The sequence below is a fragment of the Nicotiana attenuata genome, chromosome 3 (assembly GCF_001879085.1).
Source record: "Nicotiana attenuata strain UT chromosome 3, NIATTr2, whole genome shotgun sequence".
NCBI lineage: Eukaryota > Viridiplantae > Streptophyta > Magnoliopsida > Solanales > Solanaceae > Nicotiana > Nicotiana attenuata.
Window position 1 is genome coordinate 51,860,647 of NC_031991.1, and position 21,995 is coordinate 51,882,641.

The window sequence follows — 21,995 nt, forward strand, 5'->3', positions numbered from 1 at the left end:
TAGAGTAGTGTTTGAACATAAATATAATTTGGGTTGTTTTTAAAGTTTTGTGAGTGAACTGAATGAAAATTTTGAAAAACAGCTTTTTAGAGTTTTTTAAATTTTCGAAAAATTCCAAAATTCATATTCAAGTGAAAATTAAAAATTTTATGGCCAAACACTGATTTCGAAAAAAGTAAAAAAATTTCGAAAAAAGTTGAATTTTCTTTTAGATCCATACGGGCTCTTAATTAATGATTCTTCTTCACTCCTCCCTTTGGGAGTTCTTGCACTGTTGTGGGACAATGCTTACTTTTATGAAGTATAATTTTTTCGGTGTTTCTTTTCACCAGTTCAAAGCCTAGAATATTATTGAGAAAATTTCAGAAACCACTATGTTTTAGTGGTTATTAGCTAGTTGTAGCTAATATTTACTATATTATTTCTTATAGCTATGTTTTTAGATTTTTTAGAGTGTATTCGATGTATTTAAGTTACTGCATTCATGAATACAGTAGCATTTTTCGGCGTGAAAAGCGGATTACAGCTAGACAAATTATTGTATTCGACTGTATTCACGGCGTGAAACAGGGAATTACAGCTAGACAGATTATTGTATTCGACTGTATTCACGACGCAATTCATCGTCTATTCAACTGTTTTTAAACTAAAAGTGAATCAATTAACATAATAGACTCCTAATATAACTCAACAAACTCAATTATAAATACAAAATTTGTATTTTCAGTTATTAAAAAGATTCTCAACCGAAAAACACCCCAAAAATATAGCAATCTTCAGAGAAATTATATAATTACATTGAATATAGTTAAATACATAAAAATACATTGAATCATGAAGTATAGCAGGTCATCTAAGTGCAAAAACATATGAATATATACTTCAGATACATTTGACTACATATATACATCTGAATACATAAATTATATTAATTTTAAAAAATATATGAATACAATCATGGAATATAGCGAGACAGTGAATACAATGAAATACAGCGAGATACACTGAAATACAATGGAAAAAAAACGAAATACATGAATACAACGAGATACATTGAAATACACTTTTAAAAAAAGGTAACAGAATCTTCAAGTTGCTCAGCCCCAAACTCCGTCGTCTTATTCAAGAACAACCCTAATATCGCACCTCACGTGTATGTTCCTTGAAGGCACGAATCGGGTTGTTGGTGGGAGGCAAAGAAAGGTCGTAGAGTGGTGGAAATCAGGCAGACTTCAATCCATATTTTTACCATTTCAAGAAAAGCTTTCTGCTTGATTGATACAAATTGTGACAGATTATGTGCTCCTCAAAGGTTCTTTCCTTGACTTTTCCAGTAAAGACTCCAATTTTGCCCATCTTTATCATTGATTCTCCAAAATCCTTGAAGAAAGTAGATGCAAAAAAATTCCTGTTGACTACTCAGAAGAACGATCGGCGGAGGAACTGATGAGAGAGAATCCATGAATTTGTTTCACGGAGAAAACTAGCGTTGAGAGAGAGAGAGAGTTGAGAAAGAGAGGGCAGCGTATTTTATGGCTTAAGGGTTGACCATAAATAGATATTTGGCTATAAAAATCAAAAGGTAGACATGAAATATAATTTTTTAAAATGATATTTATTTAAAATAAATAAGGTATCAACCTTTGCTATAGGTGGTAACTATCAACTTTGCTGCTTTAATTCAGCCAAAAACTAATTTCAAGTTGAAAAGGCACGAAAAATCTTATAGTCCTTTTATCTTTATTCAAGATGTTGCATTTAATTTGACCACAAATGAAATGTATGATGTTTATTTGACAAATAGTCCAGTAATAGTTTGGAAAGACATAAAAATGATAGTTGAAAAGTTATTTCAGTTGAAGAATAAAAAGCTGAAGAGTATATTTTAAAATGATGTCACACATTTGAAACGTATGAACAAATAAAGAGCACAAAATTGAACATGAATATATTGTTTTGGACTCAAATTTTCAGTGTCACGCGATCTCAAATGGTGTCATTAGACGATTAGTGTGGAGAAGGAGAATCTTCTTCTCTTTTATGGATTTCAAGTTTACTCAAAGAACGTTTTCTATACTAGTCGCGAATGGTAGGATTTTTTTTTTTTTTTTTTTTTTTTTCTAAAACATCTATCTTCTACCGCTATGTAAGATTGCATTAGTCAGCAGGCATCTACAAAAAACTAATCTTGACTGACTATGCTATGTGCAAAACTTTACAAAAACAAGGTGTAATTACATAGCCTTTACAATTCTAATAGATTATCAAAAAGCAAACCTCCTGTAGTTGTGCCTGAATGAAACCATTTCAAAGGAGTCCATTCTATATGGACCTTTAGCGTAGTGAGGTAGATCAGAAGAAGAATGAAGGGTAGGGAATTGCACTTAGGTTAACATTGGTTAATTTTAATATTAAAAAGTTGATAAAGAGTGTTGCAGTAAAGTAAGCGAGTAAAGGCCGAAAGCAATAAAAAATGCATGAAATAACTGGATTGAATTGTATTGTTGGTAATAGTATGGCCAACTGCTCACCAATTTGCCATGAAGCAGCAGAGTCATTGCGGTAAAAAGTCGGTATAGCCTCGTTAACTACAGTAATCTTTTCAATTGCACCCATTTTTAACCATGGGCTGAATCATACAACTACATTCTATCACGCCCAATTTTGCTGAAACTCAATATCAGTATTTTAAAAAGCTTAAGCGTAAAACAGGATGTTTTACATAATATAAAGTGAGGTGTATGTATACATGCAACATCGGGGATAACGCACACCCGATTTCCCAGTAAATAAAACGAGGTGAGGGCATGAACACGTGAGATCGAAATCGAAGCTGGGAATTCTTTGTATCGAGGCCCGTGAAAAATGAATGAAGTGCTCACCATTGGACCTGATAAAACGACGCACCTCGGACTCGGAACAAGTTTTAAGACTTCGGGAAGCACAACGAACAGTTATACACGACGGGTAGAGGGCCTTGATATTCGCAACCAACCGGATATCACCGCGCGGATCTCGCTCGATGACGGTTAGGGATCAGCAATTAATGAGAAAGAAAGATTTTTACCTTTTTAAGATTTGTACTAGGGGTGAAACTCTCCTACTATATAAGGGAGGAGCTTTTCTTTGATAACACATGTTGTAACACGCAAACCAAGACAATACAAATTCATTTTTCTGCTTTCCAGCTATTGTAAAGTTCTTACGTCACCGTTTGTTCTTTATTCACAATTGGCTTCTAACTAAGGATGCGATTAAGGGCAAAACCACTGTTCAACCTAAGTTTGAATTGGGCCATAACATTACATTTGGTTTGATTATTCATTTTCTCTTTAACTCATTTATCCAATATTGTTGATTATCTGTGTTGAATCAATCCACATGTCCTTAAAATCGCGTACAAATTTAATTGTTATTCGTTTTAAGGGTAAACAGTTTGGCGCACACCGTGGAGTAAGGATAACAGTGGTGGTTTGATACAAATCTCCATAACACACTCTATTTTATGCTTGTTCTTTAAAGTCTTAATTTCAGGACAACTTAAAAATGTATTCTCAATCTGCCCACTTGAACATTGACGCTGAGTCTGGCCATCATGGCGAAAATAATAATCTGGTGCGTAGCAATAAGGTGCACCCTATTGATACCATTGGAGTCCCGGTTACAGATCCGGTCGATGCCAACTCACAGGTGGCTATCGACGTTAATTTGCTAACTGATCCAAAAATAGTGTTCGCGGAGGACCCCGACCAACAGCTCGAGAAGCGCCTGAAGGCGAAGGTGATGGGTAAGCCTGTGGCTAGTCTTCGAACTGTTGCAGGCTCAATAGGAAGCGATAGCACCGCTACAGAATCAAGGCCACGCCCCTAGCAGGGTCGAGCCCGAACTATCCCGGGAAGCACCAGAAGAAACGAACAAACCACCGAGAGACGGGGTGAAGCTGAGCCCGGGGTCAACCTCGAGATAATGAAAATGCTTGAAGCATTAACGAAGCATGTGGAATCAAGTGAGAAGAAAATTGAGGCCAATGACAAGAAGGTGGAAACGTACAATTCCAGGGTCGATCAAATCCCGGGAACACCCCCGATATTGAAAGGGCCGGATTCCATGAAATTTATCCAAAAGCCTTTCCCTCCGAGCGTGGCACCAAAGCCGATCCCGAAGAGGTCTTGTATGCCCGATATTCCAAAATATAACAAACCACGAATCTGAATGAGCATGTTACCTCCTATACATGTGCCATCAAAGGGAACAACTTGGAGATAATGAAATCGAGTCGGTGTTACTGAAGAAGTTCGGGGAGACTTTGTCCAAATGAGCGATGATATGGTATCACAACTTACCCCCAAATTCAATTGACTCGTTTTCTATGCTTGCAGATACTTTTGTGAAGGCCCATGCCGGGGCTATCAAGGTCGAGATAAGAAAATCTGACCTTTTCAAGGTTAAACAAAGAGATAACGAGATGCTCGAGGAGTTCGTGTCAAGGTTCCAGATGGAACGGATGGACCTGCCTCCGGTTGCAGATGATTGGGCCGTTCAGGCATTCACTCAAGGACTTAATCTCCAAAGCTCCTTGGCTTCATAGTAGCTAAAACAAAATTTAGTAGACTACCCAGCGGTAACTTGGGCCAACTTCTACAATAGGTACCAGTCAAAGATTAGAGTCAAGGACGACCAACTCGGAGCCCCTTCTGGGTCTGTTTATCCCATCAGAGCTGACGACAGATCTAAGAGAGCTGGCGATCATGAGCCAAGGCCGATCCGGGATCGGTACCAACCCTACAACACAGACCGAAGGGGAAATAGGTTCGGGCGTCACCCCACAAGGAACGAAAGAGAGGCGATCGAGGGCCAGTAACTGAGGTCTGATGAGCAAAAATGGTTTCGACAGGCTACTCGGGGGTAGGGAAGCGCAAAGATTATTAGTGTATAACTTCAATGTTGATACTACCAACATCGTATCACCCATCGGGCGCATCAAGGAAACCAAGTGGCCTCGATCATTGTAGTATGAACCTACCCAAAGAGATCCTAACTTGATGTGTAAGTATCATGGCACTCATGGCCACAGGACTAAGGATTGCCGACAATTGAGAGAAGAAGTTGCTCGGTTGTTCAATAACTGTCACCTCCGAGAATTTCTGAGTGATCGAGCCAAAAACTACTTCAGGAACAGGGACGCCAACAAACAAGCCGAATAAAAGGAGCCTCAACACGTCATCAACATGATCATTGGAGGGGTCGATGTCCCCCAAGGCCAATGATAAAGTTCACTAAAGTATCTATCACAAGGAAAAAACACACCCGAGATTATGTCCAGAAGGAACCATTTCGTTCAGTGATGAGGATGCCGAGGGAATCATGCAACCTCACAATGATGCACTGGTAATATCCGTGCTTGTCAATAAATCTCAAATTAAACGTGTGTTGATTGATCTAGGTAGCTCGGCCAGCATCATCAGATCGATGATCGTAGAGCAGTTGGGGTTACAAAACCAAATAGTGCTAGTAGTCTAGGTGGTTAACGGACTTAACATGGCATGTGAAACCACTAAATAGGAGAAACCCTGCCGGTGAACACCACAGGGACGATCCAGAAGACAAAGTTTAACGTGATCGAAGGGGACATGAGGTATAACGCTCTATTCGGAAGGCCGTGGGTTCACAACATGAGGGAGGTGCCCTCGACCTTGCACTAGTCGTTGAAATTCCCTACACCGGGAGAAATCAAGATGATTTACAGAGAGCAGCCAGCTGTAAAGGAGATGTTCCCAGTGACGAGGTAATCCCGGTGCTTGCAGTTTCAACGTCAAGGAATGTGGATCTGGCCAAGGAAGAATCTAAATAGCAATCACTGATGCCAGTCTCGATCGAACCGTAGAAACAAGGAATAGACGAGGAGGAAGACGTATGCAAGTAATCGGACAAGGACGAATGTGTCTATTAGGTCTGAAAGTAGGTGTTGCACTTTTTTTCCCTTGAACCGATTTTGTTGGACCTGGAAAGTTGTGTTGTTAGTCACCACGACTATCTGCTCGTTTTTAGCTTCAAAGACCTTTACATTCTTAACCTGTTTGGCGTGTTCCCGCTTTAGGGTCGAGGTTTCCTTCTGAGCCTTCTCTATCTCAGCTTAGAAAATCGGGAGGTCTTTAAGGGCCTCGTCCTGTTGCTCACTAAGAGCCATGTACATGTCCTTCTTCCGGACCTACTCTTTGAGCTCGAACTCGAGCTGGCTGATTTCCAAGCATAACCAGAGGAAGCTTTGGTGAAGCGCTGAAGCCAGTAAAATGATGAAATTAGTAAGAGGCATCAAAGGAAAACCTAAATGGAATTCATAAAGGGGTATGAAGGTGTTAATGCCTTACTCGGTTCAGCACCTTCTACGCCTCGTTAAAAAGACTTGACGTGCCCACCTCGTTCATCTTTATCTGGCCCCCCCGATCACCAGGCATCGGAGGTAGCTGGCTACATCCACCGAAGCAGACATAACCCGAGCATCTTCCGAGATTGTGAGAACGATTGTTCTCTTGCGCCCGAGTTCTACACTCGGCGCAAGAAATTGCTTCACTAGTTTTGGGATCGAACTCGTCCCGCCAGCTCTCGAGGGGCACGTCCTTCTTCGCGATCTCCAGGTGACTCAGCACGAAAATTCCCTCCAATGTGGGCATGCCCATGCTGTCAAAAATGGAGTTGAGGGGATCATCTGAACCCTGTACTCCTTCAATTGACTTTTCTTTGCCCGCTTGGGCCTCTTCGAGAATGAACTCGGTATAGGAGGGTGTCTCCATGATGTCAATCACATCGGTCGCCTCTTTTAGAATAGGAACGATTTCCTGGGAGGTTGGAGCCTCCATCTCCCCCTCAGTTTCCCGAGTCAGAAAGGGATCGACCTCGTGGCCCCCTTTATCGGTAGTCGCCTGCTCCCCAGTAGGGGTCGATCCATGGGCAACGAAGATGTCATCTTCTTCGGGCTCATCCCTGAGCCGGTAGAGAAAGTCGGGGTCCAGTACTCTGGACTTGGTATTCTTCTTCGGCTTCCGGACCCGGGTGGATGCCTCTTCTTCCTCTTCACCTTGGGATCCGGGGAACCCGAGGAATTTCTTTTCCTCTTATTCTCCTCCTCCATGGTAGCCCCGGGCTGTCCCAAAATGGAGGGCTCGACGAGTAAGGACGTATCCTCGTCCTCATCCAGTGGCCTAAGTTCGGTGGTCATAGGCAGAGCTATAAAATGAGAGAAAAGGTTAGCATTGTGTAAGTTGGGGGTGTAGTGGTAACTATTCAGTGAAGAACCTCACCATAAGAACGGACCTCTCATTTGCCGTTCGAAAGTTTGCGCCACGCGCGCTCGGAGTACGACATCTGCTTACAAATCCTTTCAATCCACTCCTTGAACCGGAGGATTGCATCAGGAACTTGGGCAAACAGCTGCACGACCGTAAATACAGTAAATGAGAGAAGAAATAAAAAGAAGATAATACTTAAGGAAGACGACACTTACGAGATGTGTTCCATTTCTCGAGGAACGGCAGAAATTCGGGAGGGATTAGGTCTTCCCTTACCAACCTCGGTCTCGATCCTCGTCAATGCTCGAGAAAGGGGCTTACTTGACCCTCCGCGTGGGTAGTAATATCGTCATTAGGCCCGAGGACGGCCATGTCTTTACCTTCCCATTTACAGTCCTCCCGGACTCTGGGAAGGGTATCTTCAATGACGGAGAATATGTATCTCCATGCTCCCTCGCCTCTGTCTTGTTGGCTAGTGGCCTTCTTGACTTTGAAATCATCCATGATAGAGCAAACCCCAGGTATGAAGCTCTTCAAAGGAGGCTCGTGAGCCACCTCGGGGGCAGCCACCTCGACGCCTGTGGCCGGATGGGAAGATGAGGGAGCCGCTTGTTGCGGTATAGATTTTGAAGTTTTAGCCATCGTGATCTGGAAAAATATGAAGATTTGAAGAAAGAGATGAAGATATAAAGGTTCAAGAAGCAGGGTATGGAGATTTGAAAAAGTTAATAGCCGTTGAAAAATTTGAAAGTAAAAGCTATGATCAAAAAGTGAAAGAAATGCAAAAGGTCGAAGCTTTTATAGGGGAAAAACAACCAGTGACTGACACGTGTCCAAATTTAGAACGACACGACTGACGGGACATTTCGGCTTATCCGTTACCTCGGTTGTAATGTATGAAAGAAGGAACCGGGGTTCATCTATCGTTTCCCTTTGTTTCAGCAAACCTACGCTCCGAAAAATGAGGGACTATCTGTATATGGGCAAAATCGGGGATAACACACACCTCGATTTCCCAGTGAATAAAATGAGGTGAGAGCATGAACACACGGGATCGAAATCAAAGTTGGATACTCTTTGTATCGAGGCCCGTGAAAAGTTAACGAAGTGCTCGCCATCGGACATGATAAAACGACGCACCCTGGACTCGGAACGAGTTCAGGAAGCACAATGGAATGATTATACACGACGGATAGAGGGTCGTGATATTCGCAACCAACCATATATCACGGCGCAGATCTCGCTCGATGACCGTTATGGATCAGTAATTAATAAGAAAGGAAGATTTAACCTTTTTTAGATATGTAGTAGGGGTGAAACTCTCATACTATATAAAGGGGGATCTTTTCTTTGATAACACACATTGTAACACGCAAACCAAGTCAATACAAATTCATCTTTCTGCTTTCCTGCTATTGTCAAGTTCTTACTTTACTATTTCTTTTTCATTCACAATTGGCTTCGATCTAAGGGTCCGATCGAGGGCAAAATCACTGTTCAACCTAAGTTCGAATTAGGCCGTAACATTACGTTTGGTTTGATTATTCATTTTGTCTTTAACTCATTTATCAAATATTCTTGATTATTTCTGTTAAATCAATCCACATATCCTTAAAACCGCTCATAAATTTAATTGTTATTCATGTTAAGGGTAAAATATGTAATATTCTTAACATGGCAATTAATAAGAAGAGACTGCCGGCTCGGAGCTCCCAGCTTCAAGCTTCTGTATGACAATGACTGTTACAAAAGGTGATATAGATGATGTTTATTTTAAACAAAAAAAAAACAATAGAAGCCTTACTTTTTGACTAAGGAAAAATTTTTATGGACCACATCTACATTTATACTCCTACGAGTACGTCCTAATTCCTATTCTCTTTCTCTAAGAAAAGAGCTGGATCGAGTAGTTCTCTGCTACACTAATGGTGGCAGTGCCATGCACCATGCTAACGTCTTTTCACTCTACAACTTTTGCCTTTAATATAATAATAATCTCTTCAGTCTTTAGTTTAGAATATCACAATTTCGTCTACTCTGGCTCTGTCACTCTTTGAATCTATCTTGTCTCTCCTTTCCTGATGCACCCTGGATAAGTCCAGCTTAATCCTGACTCACTGACTCAATATTGTGTATATTGAATTTGGGGTTCATTTTTAGCCTCAGAGTACAAACCTTTGGGTGCTCAACTGAACTGGCTCTAATATCTATAGTCTTCCTGCAAATTTAAAGAGAGGATTAAAAAAGATTACTGAGAAGCCAGTGAGACCTAGCTACTAAGCTACTCTCTCCAGGCTACACATATGAAACATGCATGGCAAGATTCATAATCATGGCCCGCACAAGCTCCCTACAGGATACGTACGTGATTTTAGATGGAAATGACACTGCGATATTGGGTTATCAAATCTCTCCTAAGATTCACATTTTAAAGGATTCTAGATAAGCATTACTTTTTTAAAAATATTGGTATGTTTTTTCAGGGTGGACTTTCGATCGAATTCATTAATTTTGGTTTAAATTTTATATTTATTTTAAAAGAATTATTAAAATATATATAAATTATTGATTTAAAATTTGTAATTTATAAAAAAGAATAAAATTTCGATCCATAAACTTTAACCCTAGTCTCCACCTCTATGTTTTTTATAGTCCTTCGATCTCATTTGATGTGATATATTTTTTTCTTTAAAAAAAAAATGACATCTTTTATATTAAAAATAATTTAATTTCAAACTTTTTCAACGTACCTTCAGTGATACTGCTATAGTCTTACAATCACAAAAGTATAATGGTATAATTAAAACTACTACTTATAGCCTCTTTGGCCAAGCTTTTCCGATCCTAGAAGTGTTTTTTTTAAAAAATATTGAAGTGTTTGGCCAATCTTTTGGATGAAAAAAAAGTGCTTTTGAGGAAAAGTAGAAGCATTTTTGAAAAAGTAGAAAAAAATTAGCTTCTCTCCAAAAGCACTTTTGAGAAAAATACACTTAGAAGCAATTTTTAAAAGCTTGGTGAAACATTAATTACTACTCAGAAGTTTTTGTTAAATTAATGGCCAAACAGGCTATTAGTAGTTTCAAAATTCTCCTTTTCCTTGATCTTAAACCCTACGACAAACTAAAACACTTATTAAATGGGACGCATGAGTAGCTGATCAGAACGGGACGGAATCCATATGTTCAGCTAATGCGAGTTTACGTCGGGTAAGCCTATTGTTGAGACAAATAATGTAACTTGAGTAAAGGGTAACTTAGTCTATTTAAGAGGTAGCGGATTAGTGAGTTAGTTAGTCGGTTAACAATGCATGCGATTGGTTAGAAAGATAGTTAGATTAGTTAGTAAAGTTGTGTACATATATAGTTAGTAAGATAATGCAAAGACATTGCATTCATTTCCTCTTCCACTGTTACATTCATTCTGATGCTCCTCCTCTCTTATCTCTTCACTTTTCTCTCGCTAATTAGGGCTTAATTCTCTCTCTCAATCTCCATTTCAGCATGGTATCAGAGCTTGAGCTCTGAATAGAAGCTCACAAATCGATCCTCCTCTTCCTCCTCTACTCCGTTTTCTTCTCTGCAGTCTCAAACAATTTAGATCTCACTTCTCTTATTCGAGGCCCAAAATTTTTCAACAATGGCGATTGATGACTTGGATCACGAAAATGCATCAGTCATAGCTGAAAATGTATCACATGCATCCTCCTATGATGAATTTGAGGAAGGTGTTACAGTTGCAATCACTCATCCATTATACTTATCTCCGGGAAACACAAGTGGAATCTCTTTTATTTCATTTCAACTAACTGGTACTGATAATTACTCCTTATGGCATCAATCTATGCGGATTGCATTACTTGGCCGTAATAAACTAGGTATCGTTGGTGGCAGGTGGCCAAAAGAACGATTTAGTGAAAAGTATTGGTATCAATGGGAACGATGCAATGCAATTGTGTTGTCATAGCTGATGAACTCAGTTGCACCAGCCCTAATCAGTGGTATTGCTTATGCCACTAATGCACAGAAGGTGTGGATGGATTTATAAGAAAGGTTTGACAAAGTGAATGACACTCGTTGCTACAATTTACACAAGGATATTGCTACCCTAAGTCAAGGTACTTCCTCTATCTTTGTCTATTATTCGAAGCTCAAGGATTTTTGGGATGAATCTGAATCTATTATACCCACTCCTGATTGTGATTCTGCCAAGACAAAGGAGATTATTGTTCATCCACGAAAGCAAAAGGTGTATCAATTCCTAATGGGATTGAATGATTCTTATTATCAAGCTTGTAGTCAAATACTAATGATGAAGCCATTACCTTCAGTTGATCAAGCATATGCAATGCTTATGAGTGATGAAAGCTAAAGGGATGTAGCTGCTTCTGCTGGTATTTTAGGATCCTCACCAGTTGTAAATGCTACACATTCTTATGATTCAACTGCACTATATAGTGCTAAACCTAGCTTCAATCCAAAATTTAGGAAGAACTACAATATTCAGTGTGAATTTTGCAAAATGAAGGGCCACAGTAAGAGAACTGCTACAAACTAATAGATTATCCATCAGATCATAAATTCAAAAAGAAAGGGGGAGCTGGGGCCTATAATGCAATGGTTAAACCTGGATACACTATGCATGTGTACTCCAACAATGCTTCACACCAGGTTTCTCAGCAATCTTCAATGCCTCCCTTGCCTACATATCAAAAGCCTCAACAAATCATGAATCAAGGAGTTGAGTATCCTCTTGTTGTATCATGCACAGGGTCATCCTAGCACTCGAGCTATAGCAGGATCCTCCTCTATGCAGGCACAGAGACCTTACACAGATTCCTCTCCACATGCTCAAAGAAGTGTTTTTCCTTTCACTAAAGACCAGTATGACCAGATAATGCAGATTCTGAACAATTCAACTTCTACTTCCTATGCTCAAGCAAATGTGGCATGTACTAGCACTACTCTCTTAGCGTCTACTAGTCCATAATTATGGATTATTGATACTGGAGCAACTAATCATATGGTGCCAGATGCTAACTTGCTTGCTAAGACTTCTATAGTTACTCCTTCTAAGCCTAGGACAATTATGTTACCTAATGGAGATGTCACTCCAGTGACTCACACTAGCGACAGCAATATTTCAGATAGAAGCACACTTAAAGATGTATTATGTGTTCCTCAATTCGAGTTCAGCTTATTATCAGTCTCCAAAGTGAAAAGAGACCTTAAATGCTTTGCTTCCTTCTATCCTGACTGCTGTTTCTTTCAGGATCTCTTCAGTGGCAGGGTGAGGGAGATTGGTAGAGAAAGAGATAGTCTATACTTTCTACAGAGATATGGTGGGAAAAGGCTCACTGCAGTATCATTAACTGCTGCTGGAATAAAGTCAAGGTAGGGTGACACTACAATTGATGTTGCCTTGTGGCATAAAAGACTACGGCATGTATCTAGTATTGTTCTTAGAAAATCTTTTGCTGCCAAAACTAGCTAGTATTACTGATACTATCAACTACTGCAGTGTCTTTCCTTGTGCTCGACAAGCTAGACTACCATTTCCTTCTAGTAGTATTAAGATTGTTGTTGCATTTGATGTAATACATCTTGATGTTTGGGGTCCATATAACTGTGCAACTTATGATGGCAATAGATATTTTCTGACAGTGGTTGATGACATTACCGGGATGACTTGGATTTTTTTTTTATTGAAACACAAATATGATGTATGCGTGGTGCTTACTCATCTAATTGTCCTCATTCAAACTCAGTTTAACAAAGTTGTAAACGCAGTCAGATCAGACAATGGCTCTGAGTTTATCAACTCTACCTGCACCTCATTGTTTCAGAAATATGGTATCATTCATCAAAGAACATGTGCCTATACTCCTCAACAAAATGGAGTTTCTGAGAGAATGCACAGTCACATCCTAGAAGTCACACGAGCTTTAAGGTTTTAGGCCCATATTCCTATCAAATATTGGGGGCATTGTGTACTTGCAGCAGTGTATCTCATAAATAATATGCTATCTTCTATTCTTCATGGTCTTTCTCCTTTTGAACTATTGTATGGGAAAGCACCTAATTTGAGTCACTTAAAAATTCTTGGATGTTTGTGCTATGCTAGGAAAGTTCATGAAACATACAAACTTCTTCCCAGGGCCAAGCCAGTTGTTCTCATGGGCTGCTCTGACACTCAGAAGGCCTACATTCTATTGGATCTCAACTCTCATTATTTTTTTGTCAACAGGGATGTATCCTTTAGGGAATATATATTTCCCTTCAAAGACATCACAGATACATCACCACCAATCTTCTTGGCTCCTGAGTTGCCCAGTTCTAGTGAAGAGCAGCAACCTTCACTTCCTCATGTGCCTGCTAGACATGAGTCTACTGACTCTTCTTCTTTGCCTCAGCCTGCAGCAGATGTGCTACCTTCTATTCCTTCGCCTATACGTCAACCTGCAGCAGATGGTCTAAGGAGGTCCTTGAGGACTGTCACGACCTCATAACCAACCCGGTCGTGATGACACCTATCATAAAACTAGGCCAGCCGACACAATCCCAAATCAAACCAATATTTCAAAGTAAAGATGTTTTAAGCTATTAATTAAATAAAATCTCATAACATGAGTCTAAATAACAAGTGCGGAAGAAACACAAGCCCGGCATCGGGCTGTCACAAGTCACGAGCATCTACTAAAGACTGTCTGAATACAACAAAGACTATCACAGTCTGGAAAATACTAAAACAGTCTAAGGAAGATAAGAGGGAGAAGAGCAAGGCTACGATCGCCATGCAGCTACCTTGCCGACTCCGGGTATCCGCGACGGATGATGGATCAGCGCTCGCTATCAAGACCCGCAACTCCTGGATCTGCACACAAGGTGCAGGGAGTAATGTGAGTATGCCAACTCAGTAAGTAATAAAAGTAAATAAAGATTGAGCAGTAATAAACACATAAATCCACGTCATAACACCACAGTAAGTACAGTATGTTTTCAAAACAGTATACAAGTCAAATCATCTCGTTAAAACCCAATTTCAGTAAAAATCCTTTGGAAAGTATCTTTTTAACAGTTTCAATAGAAGTTCAATAAAATTTAGAGTAAAAAAATGATGAAAACCATAAATAGCCCCTCGGGCAACATCATATCACTCACTCAGGGTACCCGCGCTCACTGGGGGTGTACAGACTCCGGAGGGGCTCTTACAACCCAAGCCCTATTATAGGCCATCTCGTGGCATAATGAATCAGGCCCTCGGCCTCTCATATATCATAAATTAGTACAACATGCTGCGGCGCGCAACCCGATCCCATGATATCCTCACAACACAGGCCCTCGGCCTTAATTTGTCAGAAACCTCTCAAGCCACTCGGGCTAACAGTAAAACAGGGTGCTCAGCCCAAAAATATCATTTTATTCATCAAATCAGAGTAAATAAGACTGAGTTATGAAATCAGTAAAAACATAGCATGACTGAGTACAGTAATCCAAACAGTGAGGATTAGTAGTAAAAAGCCCCAGAGGGTCCAAACAGCTTGGCACGAGGCCCAAATATGGCATTCAGCCTACAACATAGTAATACTTTCTAAAATACAAAAATATCAAATAGTTTCCAGTCAAATACGCAACTTAATAATTGCTACAGGACGGACCAAGTCACGATCCCCAACGGTGCACGCCCTCACGCTCGTCATGTAGCGTGTGCATCACCTCAAAGTAGTGAAATCCGGGTTTCATACCCTCAGGACAAGATTTACAGTCATTACTTACCTCAAACCGGACAAAACTTAACCCGCAACGCCGTTGCCTCTCGACTCAGCCTCCAAATGCTCCGAATCTAACCAAAATCAGTATATTATCGTCAATATACGCTAAGGAACGAATTGCACATGAAAATAATCAAATTAAACCAAAAATCCCGAACTGGACTCAAACCCGGCCCCCCGGCCCACGTCTCGGAATCCAACAAAAATTACAAAACTAGAAACTCCTTTCACCCACGAGTCTATACATATGAAAACCATCAAAATCGGACCTCAAATGGCCCCTCAAATCCCCAATCAAAATTTTCCAAAACTCAAGCCCTAGACCTTCAACTTCACCCCAAATTCCCCACTAATTTCATGATTAGGCAGTGGAAAAATTATCACAAACACAAAATACAAGGCCCAAGTAGCTTACTTAACTACAATCCCTCGATTCTCTCTTGAAATCACTGCTTGGATCTCCAAAACCGCTCAAAAATGGTGGAAGAATGACTGAAATTCGCGAAGGGGAACTTATATACTTTCTGCCCAGAACTTCCGCATCTGCGGTCCAAATATCGCACCTGTGCAACCGCTTCTGCGGTCCAACCAACCGCACCTTCGGTTTCTACTTAAACAACCAGGATCGCATCCGCACCCCAGTCACCGCACCTGCGATGCCGCATATGCGTAATTTTTGACCCTCCCCAAGATTTTACACATTTTAGCGTAGATATTTAGTTTAGGTTTAGTATCGCTATTCTAAATAATTTTGACTCTTTTACTTTATTTTATCACAAAATGAAAATTACAAAAATAGTTTCTCTTATTTAGCTAATTAATATTTTTATCTAGTTACTTTTAATTTATCTACCTTACATAAAATTCAAAAATACAAAAATAGTTCCAGGAATATTATCTTAATTTTACAATAATTTTTCTATTTTTTATCTTTTAGTATGATATTTGAAAAATACCAAAAACAAGTTTGTTTTAACGGTTAGTTTTATTTTTTAACAATTATTTTACTTAAGTAGGATTAATTAGTAAATGGTGTAGTATTTTTGGTCTTGTTTAAAAAGAAAGAGTATGAAATTTGAGGCTAATTTTGTTTGGTCTTAATTGAAAAGGCCCAATTTCGGATAGCCCAAAAAATATTGAGCTCATACTTAATGCGCATTTGACCTAACCTAATTCCTACCCCCTATAAAATAATACCTAAATCCTATACCTAGACCTAGACCTAGCTAAGAAAAAAATCCCTAGACAACAAAAAATGGAAGAACATAATTCCAAAGATATCCATTGTCCTCAATTTTTTCCATCGCATAGTTTTCCTTGACATAGACTCCGATTTCCTTTTAACGACATCAGAATCAATTGATAAACCGTGCAGAATAGCACCAAATTTTTCCTCAACCTTTGGCGGATCAACAGGGATGTCAGATTCAGCTTCCACATTTGCTTGTATCCTCCGACCTTGACATGGAAGAAGGAACAAAAGGCATAACAGAAACAGGACGGAAGGGATCGTCCACTTCCTCATTTGTATTCAGTCGATGGATTTCGCTCTCTCAATTCAGTAACCAAAGAAAAAGATTTTGAAAATTTGGATTCCCCAGCAAAACCCAGAGTCCATATATTACTTAAATCAGCAAGAAGCTGCCGAAATTGATGAGATACTTATGGGCCCTATTGGTTTCAGTGTTGATCAACTTATGGAACTGGTTGGCTTGAGTGTTGCCACTGCAATTGCAGAGGGGTTAGTTCGTTGAGGCTTTATGGCAGCGTGTGAGCGAGATTGAATTGGGATTGAAGGAGGAGTTTGATTGGGGTCGCGTTTGGGTTTCGAGTTTTCCGGTGCCGATTCGAGGTTTCGGTTTGTAATTTCGATGTTTCAGTCCAAGGATTGTTGCTTTGTTTAGCCCGATTGGCTTGCAATTTTCAGATTTATTCGTCAATAAAAGGTCCATTTCTCAATTTTATTCTCATGTCATTGTGTTATAATAGCTTGGTGCGCGTGTTGATTTGTGATTCTACGTTGTTTGAGTAGCATGTCTTAGTTTTCCTTTAAATTGTTTTAATTAGTTTTTATTTCGATTGTGATGCATGTAGTCTTGGGTTCTTGACAAAATTCTTTTAATCGGGTAGATGAAAAAATTGGAGTTGTTTCTTTCTTGGCAAGGAATAAGAATGGGCTATAAGGTAGGCCTTGGACCATAAGGAATCTGGGCAAGTAATAGATCATGTTAGCTAGCCTATTTACTCCCCAATAATACCATATCCATACATTTGGCTTCACAATAATCTCAAAGTTTAGGAAGAATTATGAATATGATTAGTACACTTTAGACGCATTTTAAATTTATCATCGTGATTGTGTACACGTTTGCGTGACATAATTATGATTTTTAAAATAAATCGAGGTATGCGTTCGCGCAACTTCGACCAAAATTTCTTAATAATAATAAAGCGTGATTAATTGTGGACACGTACACGTGGCATGATTTTTTACGTGCCAAATGAAATGAGTATACGTACGCGTGACTCGTTTTAGGATAATTTCTTAATTAAAAGAGGTAAATGCACATAGGTTCTAAAATAAGTAATTAAACAATTTAATTGAGCCAGGTATGATTAAAGTGACCGTGCTAAAACCACGGAATCCGGGAATGCCTAACACCTTCTCCCGGTTTAACAGAATTCCTTACCCGGATTTTTGTATTTCGCGGACTGTAAAACAGAGTCAAACTTTCTCGATTCGGAATTTTAAACCGGTGAATTGGGACACCATAAATTATCCCAAGTGGCGACTCTGAATTTGAATAAATAATCTCGTTTCGAGTATTGTCACTTTAATTGGAAAAACTCCCTTATGCCCTTTCCGGGTGTAAAAAAGGAGGTGTGACAGCTCTGGCGACTCTACTGGGGACAGAACCCGGAACTTCTTGTTCAGAGTTGAAGAATTCGAGCTTGTTAATGTGATTTTTACTTGGCTTTATTGTTTGTTGATATTACTGTATTTGTGGACCTAATGTGCTAATTGCCGCTTATTTACCGCTTTGATATTATTTGAACTGTATTAAACTGTCTTCTTATGCCTCCCTTTTGAGTCTTCTAAAAATATGGTGCACACGTACGCGTAGCCCACTTTTTTTGTTAGATGTCATACCAAATAGAACGAGGCTTGGGTGAGAAACAAGGCCGGGTAGACTTTCGTGCTCTCGGTATGTTGCCCCCACCTCGGCTCGAGCTGTCCGCTCGGGTAAGCCAGGTCTAGAACACACCCCTAGGGTTTCAAACCTAGAATAACATAGCCTCATGACGGATCTCTAGTAGGAACGTTTGTTTGCATCACGTGCATTTGACTTAGGGGACTCAACGCAGGGGTTGGGTCCGTCTAGGACAAGTGTACCCGAAATGAAAGACTATCCTGATGCATGTTACGTGCTATTTGTACATTTGTTTGCTTTGGCTTGTATGTTGACCGGCTAAGGAAAGAAAAATAACAGAAAAAACAAGAGTGAGGTAGGATAAAGAATTCACCCGGTTCTGAAAGTCCCGCTATTTGAAAATGCCTCAAAACTCTGCCAAAATTTTTGAAAAAAAAAAGAGAGGAAAATGTATTTCAAAAAATGAAAGTGAGTCAATTTCATATTTTTCCAATTATGTCAAAACTGGACGAACTACGCGGGTTTGATTCTCACCGGATGTGAGATACGTAGGCAAACCTCATCGGTTCCGGCCCCAATTTTCAAAAATCCAAAAATATTTTCGTTTACTTCCTTCTTTAGAAAAGTCTTCTTTGAGACCCCAATTTTTTAAAAAAAATCCAAAAATATTTTCTTTTAATTTCTTCTAAAAATCCAAAAAATAATTCATTTTTTCTTTAGAAGTTTTTCTTTCGAAAATTGAAAAGAAAATTCGGATTCAAAAATATTTCCTTTAGAAGTCTTTCTTTCATAATTTTATCATATAAATCCAAAGATATTTTCTTTTACTTTAGAAGTTTGTCTTTCGAAATTCGAAAAAAAAATCGAAATCAAAAAATATTTTCTTTATTCTTTGTAAGTCTTTCTTTCGAAAATTAGAAAAATAAAAAAGAAGAGAAAAAAAGAAAATTCAAAATCCAAAGAAAAAAAGTGTTAGTTTATTCACTTTATTCCTAATCTTCCCGAACTACGCAAAGATCTGATTCATGCGGCGTCATGATACATAGGCAACCCACATAAGGTTCGATCGAATCATTTTTAAAAATAAAAAAAGAAAAAAAGAGAGAAAGGAGGAAGAAAAAGTGCTTAAAAAAACACGAGAGTGACCATTCTAACTTGTTGTTTGTTTTGAATTGTGAAGAAAGTTTGAGGTGGTCGGTTTGTGGTGAGCTGGAAACACATCCATAATTCACAAGATCCAAGGGAAAAATGCAAATGTCAACTGACATCGAAGCTGTTACTAGTGCTCAAGAGACTCAGGGTCAGAGGGTTCAGCAAAAGTCTACTGTGGTTGAGGAAAATAGGGTACTAAAGCAGCAAATGATTGAAATGTGTCAAGCATGGGTTAATAGCCAAGGACCGCCCTTTTCTTCTCATGGTTTCCCAGAATTCACACCCATCTCGACTACTGCCATTACGGTCTCATTGTCTGATCAATCATATCGACCTGGGTTCAGTCCTTATCCTAACTGTACGACTACAGCTGGAACTTCTGTTGCATGCTCTCAAAGTTTGCCATTGACAACCAATCAGACAACCACTACAGTTATGCCCGTCTTCACCATCCCACAGTCGATGGTGGTGCAGAGGAAAACTCATGAGTCACAATTTGCTACCCAGCAAGAGCAGTACCACTCTCCTGAGTACCACTCGTACTTGTTTGATCTTCCTGCAAATATTGAGAAGCCTTTCCGAAAGATGGCACAGGAAGAAATGACCCAAAGACTGAAAAGCTTAGAACAACAGTTGAAAAACATACAGGGGTGGCAGGTCAGAAGAGTATTGCCTTCAAGGATCTATGTATGTTCCCCGATGTTCGTTTGCCACTTGGTTTCAAGATCCCCAAATTTGAAAATTATGATGGACATGGAGACCCAATAGCCCACCTAAAAAGGTATTGCAATAAGCTAAGAGGTGCAGGAAGAAATGAAGAATTGCTAATAGCTTATTTTGGGGAAAGCCTTACGGGAGTAGCCTCCGAATGGTTTATGGATCAAAACACCTCTCACTAGCATGTCTGGGATGACATGGCCCGGGCCTTTTTCAAACAGTTCCAATACAACATTGACATCGCCCCAGACCGCAATTCCCTTTCAAACCTGAAGAAGAAACCAACTGAAAGTTTCAGGGAATATGCCATTAACTGGAGACAGCAAGCGGCTGGAGTTAAGCCACCCATGGATGACCACGAGCTAATCACTATCTTTCTTCAGGCTCAAGAGCCAGATTATTTTCAAAACATGATGTCCGCAGTGGGTAAATCCTTCTCGGAAGCAATCCAAATGGGGGACATGGTTGAGAATGGTCTTAAGACAGGTAGAATTATAAGTAAAGCAGTTCTCAAAGCTGCAACTCAGGCTGTCCAGATTGAATCTGATAATTTTAGTGACACGAATGAGAAGGACGAAGAAATCATGATGACATCAGGGTTGAGAAGAGGTCCTAGGAGAGCATCTCAAAGGTATGACCAGCCTCGTCTGTTTTCCGATGATGCTCCTGAGCACTACTATCCACCTCAGAACTCACAATACTTTGTTGCTCCACCTCAGTATGTTGTCCAGCCACCAAATCAACCAAGAAGGCGAGCATGAGCATAACAAAATTTCTACCAGCCTCCACAAAATTTTCAAGTGCCCTATAACCCACATCCAAGCCAGAGGTATAAAGGGGAACAAAGGTTGAAAGATAATTTTACTCCAATAGGAGAGTCCTATGCAAGCTTGTTTGAGAAATTAAAGCATTATGACATGATTGCACCTATTCCTCCAAATCATGTGGATCCACGTGCAAGAAGCTTTGACCCTTCTAAAAGGTGTGAATATCATTCCAATGCTCAGGGGCACAATGTTGAAAGCTGTCGGGATTTGAAAAGAGAAGTAGAAAGGATGAACCAGGAAAAACTGATTGTGATCCAAGACAGTGACACCCAGAATATCACGCATAATCCTTTACCTACACATGATGATGCACACTTTGTGGGGATGATGCCTGGTGACATGGAGTATGAGAATCCTCTCGGGAACTTGCCGATTGAAATTGGAGAAGGCCATGGTGATTTTGATAAGCAAATTTGTGTCTAAATGTCAAGCTTAGCAATTGGAAAGTCATTCTATCCTTACTAGGAAGGAATCTTGGTAGCTTGTTTTGATGTTTTTTTCTATTATCTGGGTTATTTCAGGGTTGTGATCTAGATTTTTTTATTGAGTCAAACCCTTCTACCCCTCTATTCTGTTTGTGTGAGTCTTGTCTGCCTGTTTTGTTGCTATTCTCATTAGCCGAGTTGTTTTAGGGCTGTAACTCGGGTTTTAGGTTGTTTGTTTTGGTGTTTACTCAATGAAATGCAGTTTTCCCTTTTGTGTCATTCCATGCTTAGTTCTCTAAACGCTAGCTCTAGTGATATGACATGCATGCGGAATTTTCGGCCAGATCTTCGAAAACTGATTTGAGCTTGAATTGGATAACTGAGAAAAAGACACTTTTGAGGATGAAAAAGAGTTGAAATACTTTGGAATTAAGCCCGAGCAAAATTCAAGTGGAACTAAAATAGTCATACCCGTGGAGGTTAAGAATCTTTACCTTCAAAATCATTGTAAAGATCGGGTTGAGGAAGAATCAATTGAAGTTTGTTGGAAAGTTTGACATTAAGGGATGGAAAGGGTCTTGTGACCACGACACACCAAGATGACAGACATGTTCGTCAATGCTGGGATCGCGAAAAGATACTATGTTGGCATTCTCGAGGCTGGGAGG

The 21,995-nt window shown here is 39.7% G+C and overlaps 1 protein-coding gene across 1 annotated transcript; it reads left to right on the plus strand.

Moving 5' to 3' along the window:
• On the plus strand, positions 10,923-11,654 carry LOC109224373. Its single transcript, XM_019388953.1, has 3 exons — positions 10,923-11,165; positions 11,250-11,312; positions 11,433-11,654. The coding sequence occupies exons 1-3, from the start codon at positions 10,923-10,925 to the stop codon at positions 11,652-11,654; spliced, it is 528 nt and encodes a 175-aa protein (XP_019244498.1).

Coding starts and splice junctions, on each gene's coding strand:
- LOC109224373 (XM_019388953.1), top strand. CDS start 10,923: ATGGCGATTGATGACTTGGATCACGAAAATGCATCAGTCATAGCTGAA. Junction 11,166..11,249: donor GCCGTAATAAACTAGGTATC/GTTGGTGGCAGG, acceptor GTGTTGTCATAG/CTGATGAACTCAGTTGCACC. Junction 11,313..11,432: donor ATGCCACTAATGCACAGAAG/GTGTGGATGGAT, acceptor TATTATTCGAAG/CTCAAGGATTTTTGGGATGA.